Below are 19,635 nucleotides of genomic sequence, written 5' to 3'. Positions count from 1 at the left end.
TTTTACCACCAAAAATGAGTTTATTTAGGAATAGAAAATCATTATAATTTGAAACATGCAAGCTATAGTAAAACTATAGGCAAGTCCAGAGAACAAAGGAAAGGAATGCCCTTTTGGAGAGGAAAGGGGGGAGTTGCAAGGCGCTGCTACAAACATAAAGTCCAGTACAGTAATCTGGGATTTCAAAGTGTAGTGGCTTTCTTCGGCTGAGTTGTGACAAGTCTCTCATAGGCTGGACTGTTGCCAGGCAAGGAGAAAATCTTGCTCCTGTTGGCATAAAGTAGAGGTTTCCTCCTGTTAAGAACAAAAGGTACGCTCTTCCTGTTGGGATCTGCAAAGGGTTGCAGAGTGGCTTAGTGAGAGAGTTACCCTTTTTGGGCTCATTAACTCCATTTTAAATGAGGTTTCCTTCAATCAGTTTCGCAGTTCCCATGATGTCTCAATCCAGGATGTGTAACAAAAATACTGGTGGCTTAAATAACATTTTTCACAGGTTCTGAAGGCTGGAAGCCTAAGATCCACAGACTGGCCAATTCAGCGGCTGGTGAGGAGCCATTTCCTGGTTTATAGACAACCATCTTGCCATGTCCTCACACGGCAGGAGTGAGGGTGCTCTGTGGGGTCTCTTTTATGAGTTCTAATCCCATTTATGAGGGCTCCCCTTTCATGACCCAATCCCCTCCAACACCATCACATTTTGGGAGGTTATTTCCACATAGGAATTTGGGGGTAACACAAACATCCAGCCTATAGCACATGACCTCCCTGAGATTCATTCACTGCAACTCACAGAACTCAGAAAAGTGCTATACTGAGATGCAAGGAAGAATACCTACCACTGATTTACTACATCCAAAGCTTCTAAGTCATGTCAGCCAGCCTGGACCCTGGTATTTCTTAAGGGTCTCAAAAGATCCAGATCTACTCTGATTAGCTCCTAAGGAATCAGCTCTTTAAATGCATAAACTCGAGAACTAACAGTCCCAATACTCCTAATTAATTAAAATCAATAGTGGGAGTGGGGACAGAATAAGGCACAAGATAACATATCAATATTAGTTATAGATCCTAGATCCATTTCATTACAATAGGGGAACTGTCCACTCTTGAATAATAAAAAAACACGTGACCCTGGCCTGGTCACACCAGAGTGAGTCAGAAGGCACCTAGGAGGCAGCTCCTCCATGATGGGCTGGTAAGAGCAGTGAGCAGCGTCATCCACTACCTCCCTGTCTGACTTATTCTGCCAAAGGAGACCAATGAATAGTTTTCCCCAACTCTAGGACTCCAGGGTTGGGGAGCTGCCCTGCAAGGGAGGGAATGCAAGGGTTCACTGTTGAAAACAGAACTGCTCAAGACAGCAAGGGCGCACTACTCAATTTACATCTCCAAAGTAGGATTCACAGGGTTCAGCTGGGGTCACCTACTTGCTTTCTTATAAACAGAGGGACTCCCTTCCCTATCCTGTGCTGGGTGATCATCAGGGAAGATCCCTCTCTGTTGCCCTCATTTCTGCAGATGAGAGCCACAGCAGGTCCCATGGATTAATCCCTAGCATTCTTTTCCTCTACTCAGCTATTTCCCAAGTATGCCTTGGCTTCAAAAGGCTTTTGCTTCAGAAGACCAATGAAGGTGCTTTGACCATCTCCAAAAGCAGAGGACAATCACCAAAGAACTTTTCTTCCCAGTAGCAAAGGAAGAAAAATTTTTAAAACCACACCTCAGCTATTGCAGGGATGTCTTCCCTACAATGCTCTCTCCCCCAAGGAAGTTCAAGTCCTTGCCGGGAGATGCACACAGATGGACACATCTGTCTGGAATATCAAGTGCTCTGGACCTGACTAGAGCACCCTGGAATTCAGCATCAGGCCAGAGATGCATTAAATTCTCAAATACCCGTATGAAAAGGTCTGGGGTCCCCACTCCCCCAGGGGTAACCTCTTTTTCATACCACAAAGAGCTCCCTTCTTGGGCAAGCCCAGAGCAGGACTTGTTTCACAACAAGTTCAGTTTCTCCCACTTCTGGGATGAGAATTTACCTCTTGACATCAGGTGCTGAGGAGCTTGGGAAAATCCAGCAACCCATTCACTCCCGCCCCTTACTGGACTGAGGTTATTTTTACTGCACAGAAACACTGCAGGAAAAATAGCCCCTGTGCTTGAGACCTGGAGCTTGTCCCTGGTCGTTAGTCTTCATGATCCCTAGCCTGGCCAATTCTCACATTTGGAACTGGTTCAAATGAGGAAGGGAGCAGAAGGGGCCAGGGCTGGTGCCAGACCTCTGACTCAGGTGAGGGGCGGCACTGGGTCTGCAGCCTGTGGCTGGGGATGAACAGCAGTGCCACCATTTCACATGGGATCTGCTGGAAGGCCCATCAGGTAACCTAGGATGGTCCCTGAGGCAGCCACTCAAGGCCCATCACTGTGATAGCAGGCTCCAGACATCTAGCTTGGCTGTCCACTTTACTGTGCTGGCCAGAGTGGTACCTACCCCAGCCAGTCCAGTATCTCACAGTCCTGGGGAGGGGAGATTATCACTCAGGGGAGTTATGAGTAAAAAGGCAAGCCACTCCTCCTAAAGGCAAAACCAGCACACTTCTGCCAACCCAGTTAGGGCTTCGGCTGCCCAGCAGATCCTTGCCCCAAAGCCTAGGCCGTGGAAGGCCTCCAGCAAGGCCTCACAGCTGCAGCCGGAGCATCTCTGCCACGAAGCCTTTGGTCACACTTCAGTGGGAGGGGTTCCCTCCACTTGGGGCCATGTTCACACTGACCTTGAATCACAAATTCAACACAGGCTGATTCAGATCATGATTTGAAGCCTTAGGCTGAAAAGGCTTCTCTTCCATTTAATATTTTTAAACCGCCGATGGGGTGATGAGGGGCACAGGGCAGGGAGGGAAGTAGGGCTCTTTCCCAGTGGAGGAAGAGGACCCCCTTCTTTGGGAAACTTGGCTGGGTGGAGGCCTGTTGTGGGCCATTTCCTGCAAGCACAGAAAATAACCAGGAATCTGAGTGTCACCCCAGCCCCTACATATGGATACTGGGGGGTAATATTGAAATTCAATGACTTTGTGATAGCCCTTCAGAGACTAACTGAACACCAAGATCTGAAGGTTACTGCAGAGAGCAAAAGGGGAGGCGCCAAGAGGCCGGAGAGCCTGGGTGGGGCTGTGGCTTCTCCAGGAGGGGAGGGGCACTGACCTGACTCAAAGCCCTGGCCAGCTGCCCAGCAGCCTGGAGAGCTACCAGGACAGGGGGAGGAGGTCATCATGCCCTAATGGGCACTGGGAGGTGGAGATGCTTCCTTGCCCACAGTACAACCACCCCCATGCCCCAGCTTTCCCTGGCAGAGCCCCTCCTCTTACCCCATCTCCCCACCTTCTCACCTCCCACCAAATCACCCCCACCCCAGCCCTCGGGGACTCTGAGGGAAGCTCTCCAAGTTCCTCCTGCAGCATTTTCATCGGAGTCTGGGCACTCCACAGGCAGCAGGAGCTGGAGAGCTGCTCCTACTTGGAGGAGCAGATGGAGAGCGTGGCACCTGCAGAGAACACCCAGAAGGCCGGGTACAGGGCTTCGGCAAAGTCCACCTTGAACTTATACATCAGGTGGACCTTGTCAGTAATGGCAAAGAAGATGACGAAGCCATGGTCACAGCTGAGCAGCACCCCGACCCGCGTGGCCTTGGTGGAGGGCAGGCTTTTCTCCACATTGTTGTGCCAGGCAGAGATCTTGGTGTTGAACCACTCCACACACCAGGAGGCGCTGTTGCGGCCGAGCCGGCTCTCAGGGCCCTGCCGTTTCATGCTTCCGTAGCAGATGCCCACCCCACAGAAGTTGTTCTTCTGCAGCTCCACCTCCCAGTAGTGGATCCCCTTCTTATAGCAGTGCAGGCCCAGCACCTGAGAGCAGTACGTGAACCTCTGGGGATGTGGCCGGTAGCTCTGGGGTAAGTCCGCCACTGAGGCAACAGTGTAGTTCTCTGACAGAGCCACCTTGTTGTGGGCGGTGTTGTAGTCCAGGGTTAACTTAACAGCATCTACGAAAGCATTACCCCAAGCAATCAATTACAAAGAGCCCAAAGTGCCCTCACTTTTAAAACTCTCTCCAATTGGTAGTACTTGCTCATTTGTTTTATTCATCCATCCAGTCATCTGTCTCCCCATCTATCCATCTATCCATCCATCCACCCATCCATGCATCCATCCATCCATCCATCCATCTAGTCTAGCCAGCCAGATATTTGTCCATCAGTCTACCCATCCATCTGTCCATCTGTCAGTCACCAATCAATCTGTCTATTCATCCATCTAAAACCATTTACTGAGTACATGATTCATGCCAGATTCTGTGCAAGACACACAATCCCAAAGCAGACATAGTGCCTGGCCCCCTGGCCTTCAAACTCTTAACAAGCAAGGCAAGCCCATCAGTAACAGCACCAGAAGCCCCCCACTCTGCTGAAAGGGTGGGCACATTGCTATAAGAACAGACATGGACAACTGGCTGTACTTGAAGAGTGGAGAGAGCAAAATAGGCTGGAATCTGAGCCAAGCAATAGGAAGAGAAAACTGAACAGAAGAGAGGAGAGAGAAAAGCTGCCCTGAGCAAGGGGACAGGGAAGGTAAGCCATGGAGTCACAAGGCCACGGGCATGCACTGGGGCCAGGAGAGCTGGGCAGCCAGGGGCACAGAGGCCACAGCAGGGACGGGACACACGCTGGAGCCACAGAGTGGAGAGACAAGGGGTCTATACTTCAATTGGTGGGAAGCAGGGAGCCGGGTGAAGTTTTAACCACACAAATGACCTGACTCTGTCCTTGGTGGGGACACTAGCATGGCCTCCCCACCCTTCCAACCAGTTCCCCATCTGAAGACTGAACTCCGCAGAGGGTTGTCTCTACCATCCACCTCCCCGCTGGGACACACCCATCCCTGTCCCCCTCCTCACAGGGGATCCTAGACCCGTGGGAGACACATTATGGGCAGCATAGCAGAGAAGGTCAATCCCTAGCTCAGGAACTCAGAAACTCAGGAACCAGGAGACTAGGTTTGCACCACCCACTGCCACTCCATGGCTAGGTGGCTTAAGGCAGAATGCTTTTCACTGGAGCCCACACCTTCCCCTGGGCAAAAGGAGTGGGCTAGGGAAAATGTTCTCCTAAGTTGCCAGAATTCACTTTCCCTGCTTACATGGCTATTCCACAGAGCAGAGGGGGCTCCAGAAACGGGCGGCTCGGCACCCCCACCAGAAGCTGATGATCCACAGTCAGCTCTGGCCCAGGACCAGCACTGCAGAGAAGGCCGAGGAGGCCAGCCCTGAGAAATTGAAGCCACCTACACATCCCCATCAAAACTGCTCAGGTACAGAGGAAGGAGGGCCAGGAATGCACTTCTCAGAGACAGGTTTTGGCCGCTGCATGGATGTGGGCACGAGTGGAGGGCGCCGTGTGTGTAAAGCCATGGATGCAATAGTGGGAGGAACTCCCTAGGCCTGGCCTTACGTAAAGATTTCCAACCACTTGCTGTTGTTCAGAGAAGAGGAGTGTGAGCTTCAAGGGGCCTGAGAAGGAGTAGCCCCAGGGGCAGGTGAAGCCCAGGGGAGTACCAGGGCTTGGGCAGCCATGGGGAAGAGGTTACAAGGAGGACGCTGACCCTTACAGGCCAGATGAAAGCTGGACCGTCCTTTGAATGCAGCCTCACAGAGGCCCTGGCTACCTCTGCCAGAGCTGTCCTGCTAGAGGGGTGGGGATGGAGGCCAGACTGTGCTGGTCCAGCGATTAGACAAGGCCCTCGGCCTCACCACTACCCAGGGGCACCTTCCAGAAACACTGAACCTGGAGCCAGCTGGGTGACAGCTTGGGCATCAGGGATGTTAAAAAGCCCTTCGGGGAGTCCAAGGTGCAGAGCAGTGGAGCACCACCACCACAGACCGTCCTGACAGCTGTACTTTTCCAACTTTCCTTAAAAGGGTCATAGAAAAAATGAGTTCAACACACAACTTTTTCTGCTAGTCCCCTGCAATCTGATCCTTAGGACTGGAGTGGGGCCCAGGAATTCGTATCTTTAACAAGTACTCAGGTGAGAGGGAGGCAGACCCAGGGCTGTAGCCAAGAAAGGTCGGCAGGTGTGGCCCGTTTTGTTTTGTTTGACTTTTGTGATGAGGGAAATTTAAACATGCAATGGATGGGCAAACCCCAGGACAGAAGGTGAGGGTGAAGCAGCGGGACCAAGAAGGCCCAGAACAGGAGGGGTGGGATCCAGCAGCAGGAGGGACGGGCTCTGGGAAGGAGCAGGAAGGGCTGGAGGGAGAGGGTGCAGGTGCCCAGGAGATGGCAATACAGTGAGAGGATGGGGAGCCCCTCTGGGGAGTCTCTCTTCTCTGTGAAGCAGAGGATGGTGGGTGGGACAGGGAGAAGACTGCACTTACGGCACATGGGAAGGTTCTGGAATGATGGGGCTGACAGGAAACCAGAGCAGCAGGGCTGGCAGGGGACCACCAGTGACGGCACCCGCACGGCCGCTGGTGGCAGGTGCAGAGAAAGGGGTGGGCTGGATTCAACCTGGCCTGGGCTTAGCCAGACTGGACAGCAAAAGGGCATTCAAAGGACTGCTGGCTAAGAAGGCAGGAGCTGACAGAAGGGAGCCTGTAAGAGTGGACATGGCGCAGGACTGGTGTATGGCTGACAAGCACAGGAGCCGACCACACTGGCCCTCTGGACAGACACAAGGGCAAGGGCTGCACAGGAGAGCCCGAGCCCGAGAAGAGACCACTCACACTCCAGGAGCTCAGGCCGCGACTTGGCTAAGAAGGTCTCCAGCACCTTGGTCTTGAGAGACGCTGAGTTCGGCTGCACGCTGGTGGCTTTGACTGAAGCTGGGTGAGGATACAGGGAGAGTCTGTACGTTTTCAGAACAAAGAGCGGCCACCCCACTGCCCTTGCCCCCAGGTAACTCACCGTCCAGACTGGCAGCTTGTTTTACATCCACCGACTGTTCCGGGGCTCCAAAGGTGGGAGTCTTGCAGGGTGTGGCAGGGCAAGCCATGGCAACAGCTGGGGATGAATAGGGACATGACACACAGTGTGACTTGGTGGCCTGTACTCCTTTCCATGCTCCTTTTCAAGAGCCACTTCTACAAACACACTCCTGGACAGCCTGGACAACACTGGTGGGTCCTCATCTGTCTGGACACTTACACTTGTCCTCAGGACCCCCTGCCACTGCATAACATAATCACAGAGCTCCCACCCCATCACAGAACCCTGATAAAACAGCTCAGCTTCACTGCCAGCATTTAGTTCTGCACTTGGCTAGTCTCAAGAAACAGAGATGCAGAAATGCACAACTTACGAGGTTTCTTGGGTTTCTTTTCTTCTTCTGAAAAAGAAAATATTCAGAATTAGGATCTTTTAAATGAGACTCAAAACACCATAATAACAAACATTTGTAGGAATCTGATCCATACAAATAAAGCTAGGATGTTTTAATTTGAAAAATATAAGAGGTTAACTGGTAAATTAATCTATGGTGATAGAAACCTACATGAATGGTTTTGTCGGGGTGGGAAGGGACTGACTAATGAGGAACATGAAGGAATTTTCTGGGCTAACAGAAAGCCTTTATCTTTATTCAGGTATGGCAACACACATGTATGAATTTGTCAAAATTAATCTAACTGTACATTTAAGATCTATGCATTTTACTGTAGGAAATTCTATCTCTGGAAAAGAAAAAAACCCCAAAAAAACAACAACCAAAAAACAGGGAGTCAGCAAAAAAAATATGCTTGTTAAGTAACACAATAGTCTTTTAAAAATGACTGGAGCATGTGCCTATGGGAACTAAGTATAGTTAAAACAACAGCTCTCTGAACAGACCCACAGATCAACAGAACAAAATAGAAAGCCCAGATAAAAATCCACACATGTATGGTCAATTAATATACGATAAAGGAACCATGAATATATAATAGAGAAAAGACAGCCTCTTCAACAACTGTTGTTTGGAGACCTGGACAGCTACATGTAAGAGAATGAAACTGGATTATTATCTAACTCCACACACAAAAGTAACTCAAAATGGATCAAAGAATTGAATGTAAGTCATGAAACCATAAACTCTTATAAGAAAGACAGGCAAAAATCTCTTGAATATAACATGACCAACTTCTTCCTAGACACATCTCCTGGGCAAAGGAAAACAAATAAAAAATGAACGGAGGTGGAGCCAAGATGGCAGCATGAGTAGAGCAGCGGAAATCTCCTCCCAAAACCACATATATTTATGAAAATATAACGAAGACAACTCTTCCTAGAATAGAGACCAGAGGACACAAGACAACATCCAGACCACATCCACACCTGCGAGAACCCAGCGCCTCGCAAAGGGGGTAAGATACAAGCCCAAGCCCAGCGGGACCTGAGCACCCCTCCCCCCAGCTCAGGGCGGGAGGAGAGGAGTCCAAGCCGGGAGGGAGAGGGAGCCCAGGACTGCTGAACACCCAGCCCCAGCCATCCGCACCAGACAGCAGACACAGTACATGCGTGGGGTCCTGGATACTAGGGAAACAGGACAGCAAGACCTGTGAGCGGGTCCCAGAGGCCGGTGCCAGAGAACAAAGAAAAGCAAGTGGCTTTTTTTTTGCGAGTGCTTTTTGGAAGTCTTAAACGGACAGGGACCCCAATACTAGGGAAACAGGGCAGCAAGACCGGTGAGCAGGTCCCTGAGGCCGGCGCCTGAGGCCAAAGAAAAGCGAGCAGCTTTTCTTTTCTTTTTTTAAATTATTTATTTAATTTTTTTGTTTGTTTTTGTTTTTCTTTTTGTTTTTGTTTTTGTTTTGTTTTGTTTTGCAAGTGCTTTTTTGAACTCTTAAAGGGACAGGGTGGGACACTTAGTTCAGAGGCAGGGAATCTGGGGATCTCTGGGCATTCTAACACCCTGGGCAGCAGGGAGCACAGAGGCCCCTCACGGAGATAAATACCCTACCGGCCGCTCCCCCTCCAACACGGCTCCACCATTTTGGAGCAGCAGCCCGAGCCAGGCTACACCCACAGCAAGAGCGGAGATAAACTCCATAGCAGCCTACAGGAATCAGAAACCCCGTCTACGCACAGCTGCCCAGCACAAGCCACTAGAGGTCGCTGTTCTCCCAGGAGAGGAAGGCCACAAACCAACAAGAAGGGAAGTTCTTCCAGCCGTCACTCGTCCCAGCTCTGCAAACTATTTCTATCACCATGAAAAGGCAAAATTACAGGCAAACCAAGATCACAGAGACAACACCAGAGAAGGAGACAGACCTAACCAGTCTTCCTGAAAAAGAATTCAAAATAAAAATCATAAACATGGTGATGGAGATGCAGAGAAATATGCAAGAGCTAAGGGATGAAGTCCGGAGGAAGATCACAGATGCCAGGAAGGAGATTACAGAAGTGAAACAAACTCTGGAAGGATTTATAAGCAGAATGGATAAGATGCAAGAGGCCATTGATGGAATAGAAACCAGAGAAGAGGAATGCATAGAAGCTGACATAGAGATAAAAGGATCTCCAGGAATGAAAGAACATTAAGAGAACTGTGTGACCAATCCAAAAGGAACAATATCTGTATTATAGGGGTACCAGAAGAAGAGAGAGAAAAAGGGATAGAAAGTGTCTTGGAGGAAATAACTGCTGAAAACTTCCCCAAACTGGGGGAGGAAATAATCAAACAGACCATGGAAATACACAGAACTCCCAACAAAAAGGACCCAAGGAGGACAACACCAAGACACATAATAATTAAAATGGCAAAGATCAAGGACAAGGACAGAGTTTTAAAGGCAGCTAGAGAGAGGAAAAAGGTCACTTACAAAGGAAAACCCATCAGACTATCATCAGACTTCTCAACAGAAACCTTACAGGCCAGAAGAGAATGGCATGATATATTTAATGCAATGAAACAGAAGGGCCTTGAACCAAGGATACTGTATCCAGCACGATTATCATTTAAATATGATGGAGGGATTAAACAATTCCCAGATAAGCAAAAGCTGAGGGAATTTGCCTCCCACAAACCACCTCTACAGGGCATCTTACTGGGACTGCTCTAGATGGGAGCATTCCTAAAAAGAGCACAGAACAAAACACCCAACATATGAAGAATGGAAGAGGAGGAATAAGAAGGGAGAGAAGAAAAGAATCTTCAGAAAGTGTATATAACAGCTCAATAAGCGAGCTAAGTTAGGCAGTAAGATACTAAAGAGGCTAACCTTGAACCTTTGGTAACCACGAATTTAAAGCCTGCAATGGCAATAAGTACGTATCTTCCAATAGTCACCCTAAATGGAAATGGACTTAATGCACCAATCAAAAGACACAGAGTAATAGAATGGATAAAAAAGCAATAGAATGGATATATGCTGCTTACAAGAAACTCACCTCAAACCCAAAGACATGCACAGACTAAAAGTCAAGGGATGGAAAAACATATTTCAGGCAAACAACAGAGAGAAGAAAGCAGGGGTTGCAGTACTAATATCAGACAAAATAGACTTCAAAACAAAGAAAGTAACAAGAGATAAAGAAGGACACTACATAATGATAAAGGGCTCAGTCCAACAAGAGGATATAACCATTCACCAAACACAGGAGCACCAGCATATGTGAAATAAATACTAACAGAACTAAAGGGGGAAATAGACTGCAATGCAGTCATTTTAGGAGACTTCAACACGCCACTCACCCCAAAGGATAGATCCACCGGGCAGAAAATAAGTAAGGACACGGAGGCACTGAACAACACAGAAGAACAGATGGACCTAACAGACATCTATAGAACTCTATATCCAAAAGCAACAGGATATACATTCTTCTCAAGTGCACATGGAACATTCTCCAGAATAGATCACATACTAGCCCACAAAAAGAGCCAGAGTAAATTCCAAAATATTGAAATTCTACCAACCAACTTTTCAGACCACAAAGGTATAAAACTAGAAATAAATTCTACAAAGAAAACAAAAAGGCTCACAAACACATGGAGGCTTAACAACATGCTCCTAAAAAATCAATGGATCAACAAACAAATTAAAATAGATATCAAGGAATATGTGGAAACAAACGACAACAACACAAAGCCCCAACTTCTGTGGGATGCAGTGAAAGCAGTCTTAAGAGGAAAGTATATAGTGATCCAGGCACACTTGAAGAAGGAAGAACAATCCCAAATGAATAGTCTAACATCACAATTATCAAAACTGGAAAAAGAAGAACAAATGAGGCCTAAAGTCAGCAGAAGGAGGGACATAATAAAGATCAGAGAAGAAATAAACAAAATTGAGAAGAATAAAACAATAGCAAAAATCAATGAAACCAAGAACTGGTTCTTTGAGAAAATAAACAAAATAGATAAGCCTCTAGCCAAACTTATTAAGAGAAAAAGAGAATCACAGAAATCAACAGAATCAGAAATGAGAACGGAAAAATCACGACAGACACCACAGAAATACAAAGAATTATTAAAGACTACTATGAAAACCTACATGCCAACAAGCTGAAAAACCTAGAAGAAATGAACAACTTCCTAGAAAAATACAACCTTCCAAGACTGACCAAGGAAGAAACACAAAAGTTAAACAAACCAATTACGAGCAAAGAAATTGAAATGGTAATAAAAAAACTACCCAAGAACAAAACCCCCAGGCTGGACGGATTTACCTCGGAATTTTATCAGACACACAGAGAAGACATAATACCCATTCTCCTTAAAGTTTTCCAAAAAATAGAAGAGGAGGGAATACTCCCAAACTCATTCTATGAAGCCAACATCACCCTAATACCAAAACCAGGCAAAGACCCCACCAAAAAAGAAACTTACAGACCAATATCCCTGATGAATGTAGATGCAAAAATACTCAATAAAATATTAGCAAACCGAATCCAAAAATTTATCAAAAGGATCATACACCATGACCAAGTGGGATTCATCCCAGGGATGCAAGGATGGTACAACATTCGAAAATCCATCAACATCATCCACCACATCAACAAAAAGAAAGACAAAAACCACATGATCATCTCCATAGATGCTGAAAAAGCATTTGACAAAATTCAACATCCATTTGTGATAAAAACTCTCAGCAAAATGGGTATAGAGGGTTAAAGGCCATATACGATAAACCCACAGCCAACATTATACTGAACAGCGAGAAGCCGAAAGCTTTTCCTCTGAGATCGGGAACTAGACAGGGATGCCCACTCTCCCCACTGTTATTTAACATAGTACTGGAGGTCCTAGCCACAGCACTCAGACAAAACAAAGAAATACAAGGAATCGAGATTGGTAAAGAAGAAGTTAAACTGTCACTATTTGCAGATGATATGATACTGTACATAAAAAACCCTAAAGACTCCACTCCAAAACTACTAGAACTGATATCAGAATACAGCAAAGTTGCAGGATACAAAATTAACATACAGAAATCTGTAGCTTTCCTATACACCAACAGTGAATCAATAGAAAGAGAAATCAGGAAAACAATTCCATTCACCATTGCATCAAAAAGAATAAAACCTAACCAAAGAAGTGAAAGACTTATACTCTGAAAACTACAAGTCACTCTTAAGAGAAATTAAAGGGGACACTAATAAATGGAAACTCATCCCATGCTCATGGCTAGGAAGAATTAATATCGTCAAAATGGCCATCCTGCCCAAAGCAATATACAGATTTGATGCAATCCCTCTCAAATTACCAGCAACATTCTTCAATGAATTGGAACAAATAATTCAAAAATTCATATGGAAACACCAAAGACCCCGAATAGCCAAAGCAATCCTGAAAGAGAAGAATAAAGTAGGGGGGATCTCACTCCCCAACTTCAAGCTCTACTACAAAGCCATAGTAATCAAGACAATTTGGTACTGGCACAAGAACAGAGCCACAGACCAGTGGAACAGATTAGAGACCCCAGAAATTAACCCAAACATATATGGTCAATTAATATTTGATAAAGGAGCCATGGACATACAATGGCAAAATGACAGTCTCTTCAACAGATGGTGCTGGCAAAACTGGACAGCTACATGTAGGAGAATGAAACTGGACCATTGTCTAACCCCATACACAAAAGTAAATTCAAAATGAATCAAAGACCTGAATGTAAGTCATGAAACCATAAAACTCTTAGAAAAAAACATAGGCAAAAACCTCTTGGACATAAACATGAGTGACCTCTTCTTGAACATATCTCCCCGGGCAAGGAAAAAAACAGCAAAAATGAACAAGTGGGACTATATTAAGCTGAAAAGCTTCTGTACAGCAAAAGACACCATCAATAGAACAAAAATGAACCCTACAATATGGGAGAATATATTTGTAAATGACAGATCCGATAAAGGCTTGACATCCAAAATATATAAAGAGCTCACCCACCTCACAAACAAAAAACAAATAATGCAATTAAAAAATGGGCAGAGAAACTGAACAGACAGTTCTCCAAAAAAGAAATACAGATGGCCAACAGACACATGAAAAGATGCTCCACATCGCTAATTATCAGAGAAATGCAAATTAAAACCACAATGAGGTATCACCTCACACCAGTAAGGATGGCTACCATCCAAAAGACAAACAACAACAAACGTTGGCGAGGTTGTGGAGAAAAGGGAACCCTCCTACACTGCTGGTGGGAATATAAATTAGTTCAACCATTGTGGAAAGCAGTATGGAGGCTCCTCAAAACGCTCAAAATAGACTTACCATTTGACCCAGGACTCCTAGGAATTTACCCTAAGAACGCAGCACTCAAGTTTGAAAAAGACAGATGCACCCCTATGTTTATCGCAGCACTATTTACAATAGCCAAGAGTTGGAAGCAACCTAAGTGTCCATCAGTAGATAAATGGATAAAGAAGATGTGGTACATATATACAGTGGAATATTACTCAGCCATAAGAAGAAAACAAACCCTACCATTTGCAACAACATGGGTGAAGCTAGAGGGTATTATGCTCAGTGAAATAAGCCAAGCGGAGAAAGAGAAATACCAAATGATTTCACTCATCTGTGGAGTATAAGAACAAAGGAAAACCTGAAGGAACAAAACAGCAGCAGACTCACAGAACCCAAGAATGGACTAACAGGTACCAAAGGCAAAGGGACTGGGGAGGATGTGTGGGTAGGGAGGGATAAGAGGGGGGAAGAAGAAAGAGGGTATTATGATTAGCATGCATAATGGGGGGGTGGGAGAAAGGGGAGGGCTGTACAACACAGAGAAGATAAGTAGTGATTCTACAACATTTTGCTATGCTGATGGACAGTGACTGTAAAGGGGTTTTTTGGGGGGGACCTGGTATAGGGGAGAGCCTAGTAAACATAATATTCTTCATGTAATTGTAGATTAAGGATAACAAAAAAAGAAAAAAAAGAAAGAAAAGGGGCATTACTCCCTTATAGGATAAAACTAACTGTAAATCAATGATTAATGCATGCTTTAAATATCCTTAATTTTGATTATTTAAAGGGTGTCAGATGATCAGCTATGGAAGTACATTTTTCTGATAACATTCCTTTCTCTTAACAAAAAAAAAAAAGCAGTTCCTGTGTGGTGATCTCCAATAAGTTCTTCACAGTGGTATAAAGGGCATATCAAAGGCCGGGCAAAGGGTTTGTTTGTGTTTATACAGAGGATCAAAGCCTAATTTGGCTACCCAGAAAACGAATTAAGATACGATATGAAGAACTTCCAACATCAACATTCTCTGGAAGAGTCATTCCAGAAGATGATCATCAAAAAACTTCAACAAAGATCCTGTTGCAGTTGTAGCTGCATTCATCCCACCGGTTCCTGGACTTGCCATTGGAATGAAGAAGGAGATATCTAAGCTGGCCTGTGCATACAGTAAAACAACAAATTTGACTGGATCTATACTGTCGGAACTCAACCAAGAATTAGGAGAAGTGCAAGTTGCAGCGCTCCAAAATCTTGCGACTACAGACTATCTACTGTTAAAAGAACATATGGGATGTGAACAGTTCCCAGGAATGGGTTGTTTTAATTTGTCTGATTTTTCTCAAACTATTCAAATTCAGTTAGACAATATCCATCATATCATTGATAAGTTTTCACAAATGCCTAGGGTGCCTAACTGGTTTTCTTGGTTTCACTGGAGATGGCTGGTAATTGTAGGTCTGCTTTGGTTATGTAGCGATATTCCTATTATGTTAATGTGTGTGCACAATTTAATTAGTAGTTTAAAACCTATACATGCTTATGTTACTCTACAAGAAGATATGTCAAAGAAATAATCAATCTTCCCATGTTTTCTTCCATCTGCTACTTCTCTAGCTTTTCTTCTTCCTTCCTAATTATAACACTTAAGTAGAATTCGTACCTCATATCGAAATTACCGAGTATCATAATTCTTCCAAGTGGTAAAGATACCTCAAGACAAATGTTGGGGATAAAAGCCACAGGGCATAAATCTGCAAAGAAGTAAAAAGCTAACCTTTTCAAACAATATTGCTTCTCTCTCACTTACCAACTTTACATTTCCCTGTATGGCCCCGGAAGATGACTGGTTAGCCAGAGATGGGTAAGATTCCTCAAGGGAGGAACAACCTAAGACAGGCACAGTCACAGGGGGGCCATCAGGTGAGAAATTGGGGATCAAGAGGTGAGGCTTAGAACATCACCCCCCCTGTTTTGAGAGAAATCTTCTGCATCTGTGGATGTTTTGTTGCCCTTGTCTAGCTTGGATTAATACTTAGTCTATAGGCACACACCTGATCATCTACATTTGCTTTCTTACAGCACTAAACTATGTTTTCTACCTTTATCTTTCATCTACCTACCACTTCAGCATTTTATTAAACATAATAATAATAATAATAATAAGGGAGAAATGTGGGATTCACATATAAATCAAGCATAATAATCAAACGAATATTCATATTTGACCTGATTATTTATAGTTCACAATGCGTGATCAAAACCGAAAGTTTCTGTGATGACTGCCCTTGCACTGTTCACCATGTAAGAACTTATTCACTATGTAAGACCTTATTCACCATGTAAGAACTTGTTTGTTATGCTTCAGAAGATTGGAGACTGTTGAGATATAGGTTTGGGGTTGATTAATGACTGTGCATTGAGTCCCCTGTACAGAATTTTATTGTTGTTAACAACCATTTGATCAATAAATATGAGAGATGCCCTCTCAAAAATAAAATAAAATAAATAAAATAAAAATATAAATAAATAAATAAATAAATAAATAAATAAATAAATAAATAAATGAACAAATGGGACTACATCAAATAAAAAGCTTCTGCACAGCAAAGGACACCATCAGCAGAACTAAAAGGCATCTTACAGTATGGGAGAACATATTCATAAATGATTTATCTGATAAGGGGTTAACACCCAAAATATATAAATAACTCATATGCCTTAACACCGAAAAAACAAATGACTCAATTAAAAAATGGGTGGAGGACCTGAACAGACACTTTCTCCAAACTAGAAATACAGGTAGATGGCCAACAGGCACATGAAAAGATGCTCCACATCGCTAATCATCAGGGAAATGCAAATTAAAACCACAATGAGATATCACTTCACACTAGTTAGGATGGACAACATCCAAAATACAAGAAAAAACAAATGCTGGCGAGGATGTGGAAAAAGGGGAACCCTCCTACACTGTTGGTGGGAATGTAAATTGGTACAACTGCTGTGGAAAGCAATATGGAGGTTCCTCAAAAAACTAAAAACAGAAATACCATTCGACCCAGAAATTCTACTCCTAGAAACTTACCCAAAGAAAACAAGATCCCTGATTCAAAATGACATATGTATCCCTGTTTATCGCAGCACTATTTACAAAAGCCAAGATAGGGAAGCAACTTAGTGTCCACCAGTAGATGAATAGATAAAGATGTGGTACATATACACAATGGAGTATGATTCAGCCATAAAAAGAAAAGAAATCCTCCCATTTGCAACAACATAGATGGAGCTAGAGGGTATTATGCTCAGTGAAATAAGTCAGGCAGAGAAAAACAAATACAAAATGACTTCACTTATTTTAGAGTATAACAAAGCAAAACAGAAGGAACAAAATAGCAGCGGACTCACAGACACCGAAGGGACTAGTGGTTACCAAGAGGGAGGGGTTGGAGAAGGGGATTCAAGGGCACAGTAATTTGCAATCACAATACAAGCTGGTCATGGGGACAGTAGTACAGCATGGAGAAGACAGTTAATGACTCTGTAACATCTTACCACATTGAGGACACATTGTGACCACACTGGAGGGGGTGAGAACTTGATAATATGGGTAAATGTTGAACAATGGTGTTATGTATTTGAAACCAACATATGATTGTGTATCAATGATATTTAATTTAAAAAAAACAGCTCTCAAAACGGGTCCCCAAACGAGCTGCATCCCTATCATGTGGGAATCTGCAGGAAATCCAGATGCTGGGACCCTACCTCAGGCCTGCTGAGTCTGTAGTCCAGGGGTGGGGTCCAGCAAGCTGTTTTACAAGGCCCCTGGGTGAGTCCCATGCCTGCTCAAGTCTACAGAGGCTGGAAGATCTCAGGCTCCCTCTGCCACCTTCCCCACTGCAGAATGCAAAGGGGTGCTTGGGATCTCAACCCCACCCGTCGACAGGACACTTCACATCACCCTCAAGCCTTGGCCCCGCAAGACTCCCTGTTCCTCCTACTTCAGTACCATTTCTCAGAAGGTGACCTCACTTAACCCCACTTCCTCATCTTCTGCTCCCGCCCATCCCCACTGCACCTGCACCTCCGGAGGGCCCAGGCTGGGGGTGGGTCTGGGGGCACAGGCCCCTCCCTGGTGTCACAATTCTCCGGGGTCTCAGTCCCCTCCCCCTGCCCCCTGGCCCACCATCCATTGCCTGCTTCCCCAGGTCAGCCTCGGCCAGCACCCCCAGCTCACCCCTGCATGACGGGCTGCAGTGAGGAGTGGGGACAGTGTCACAGCATTTTTTCCACCTACTCTTTCACTTCCCTTTTCACACCAAGTGCCCACCCACATTTCCCGGCTTCGCGGGGGCTCCCTTCCGCCGCTGCACCAGGTATCCTGGTCCCGGACTCTACTCCACTCGGGGATCAATGCCACACATTTGTCTGCCAAAGACAACCTAAACATGAAAGCAAGTCACCACAAGCAAAACACACCCAGAGTTTTCTCCCCAACCTCCCAGGGGGGAGCAACGCTCCTCGGTTCCTAGTGACCTTTCAGGGGAGCAGGAGCAGCCAACGGTGGCGTATTTATGGCCTCTAAAGAGCCTTCACCATCAGTGTCCATGTAAACCTCACTCAGAATAATCCTACAAGGTCAGTATCATTATGGTCCAGATCTGACAGATGAGAAAACTGAGGACCTTTCTTCTCTCCAGCCCCCAAGCCATCAGCACATGCCTACCTCAACAAGGGTGGTATCACCCTCCAAGGGGCAAAAATGGATTCTTGGCAGGGGGAGGAGGAGAAGAAAATCTTACTCTTTTTATGCCTAAAAGCACAGAATATAACAGATACACAGTATACATGTGGTATAAAATATCATGGGTGGCGGCAATTAAAAAAATATTTCTTAAATGGATGGGGGGCCGGGGAGAGGAGGGCAATACTGAAACAAGGCCGGGAAGCGCGGTGACAGCAGAGGCACATCTCAACTCAAGGCTGAACAGCTCTGAGCTATGAGTGAGGCTGAGCCTCTGCTCTTCTGGGACCACTGCCTTGCCAGCCTCTTCCAGGGGCTGTCCCCGAGTGCCAGAACTGGGGTGTCATGTAGTTCTCAAGACAAGCAAGCTTCGGCACCCTGGCCAATGGGCCAGTCCAGCTAAGTGCCCTAGGAGCTCCTGCAACGTCTGCTCAGTGGTGCTGCAGCACACTCATCTCCAGATGCACTGGGGCCCCCTGGAGACTTGGGACAGGCTGTACCCATCTGGAAGGAGCAGCGACCCCTCAGAGCACCTCAGTCAGAGCACTGGCCAGCCACAGGCATGCTGTCGCCCTGGGGACAGTGGTGGGGCTACTTACTTTGGACCTTCTTCACAGGGCGTGCCGCTTTGCTCGTGGGCTCTGGGCCATGCTCTCCAGGGTCCCCTGTGCCAAAGAAGAAGGGCTTAGTTTACACGGTTCTTCCAAACCAAACCTAGGAGCCGGCACTGCCATAAGCAGGCAGGTAAAGGGTTTAAGAAGACAATTTCCAGTGACCTTCCCCATCCAGTCATTTACAAGAGCTAGAAATACGGTAACAGAAGATGACTTTGGTATGTTCACTCTCTTCTCTGGCTTCCAATATAACTGGGGTCAAGTCTTTTCTCCAAAAGCACCTAGCTCCATGACCTCTGAACCTTCTCTGAGCTTCTGTGTCCTCCAGAACACAACATGGCTGACTACCCTTGCTCACAGTGATGAGATCAAGACGCCTAGAGTGTAGTGGTAGCTCCTCTCCTTTCCCTCTTTTTCTCTCACCCCTCCTCCCCAAGACCAGTGATCACTGATGTATCAGGAAATAAATATGTGCGGCTAATTCATCGACACCTTTACCCTCTACTATAGAGCCTGGCCACACCTGTTTCAGAGGCCCTTCTGCAAGGACACTTGGTTTGCCAA

The 19,635-nt window shown here is 45.7% G+C and overlaps 1 protein-coding gene across 2 annotated transcripts in view; it reads right to left on the bottom strand.

Annotated features, from left to right (window-relative positions):
* Positions 1-19,635, bottom strand: part of TRIM25 (tripartite motif containing 25) — a 29,901-nt gene continuing 10,266 nt past the window's right edge. For both annotated transcript variants that reach the window (XM_036999019.2, XM_036999018.2), the window contains 5 exons: positions 19,057-19,122; positions 7,353-7,379; positions 6,959-7,054; positions 6,778-6,876; positions 1-4,039 (listed from right to left, as the gene is read on the bottom strand). In XM_036999019.2, coding sequence (XP_036854914.2) covers positions 3,510-4,039; positions 6,778-6,876; positions 6,959-7,054; positions 7,353-7,379; positions 19,057-19,122 — 818 coding nt within the window. In that variant the 3' untranslated portion in view covers positions 1-3,509. The remainder of the gene's footprint in view (positions 4,040-6,777; positions 6,877-6,958; positions 7,055-7,352; positions 7,380-19,056; positions 19,123-19,635) is intronic.

This window comes from Manis javanica, chromosome 4, assembly GCF_040802235.1.
Source record: "Manis javanica isolate MJ-LG chromosome 4, MJ_LKY, whole genome shotgun sequence".
Taxonomy (NCBI): domain Eukaryota; kingdom Metazoa; phylum Chordata; class Mammalia; order Pholidota; family Manidae; genus Manis; species Manis javanica.
Note: the sequence above shows the minus strand (reverse complement) of the source record. Positions and strands in the feature narration are given on the sequence as shown.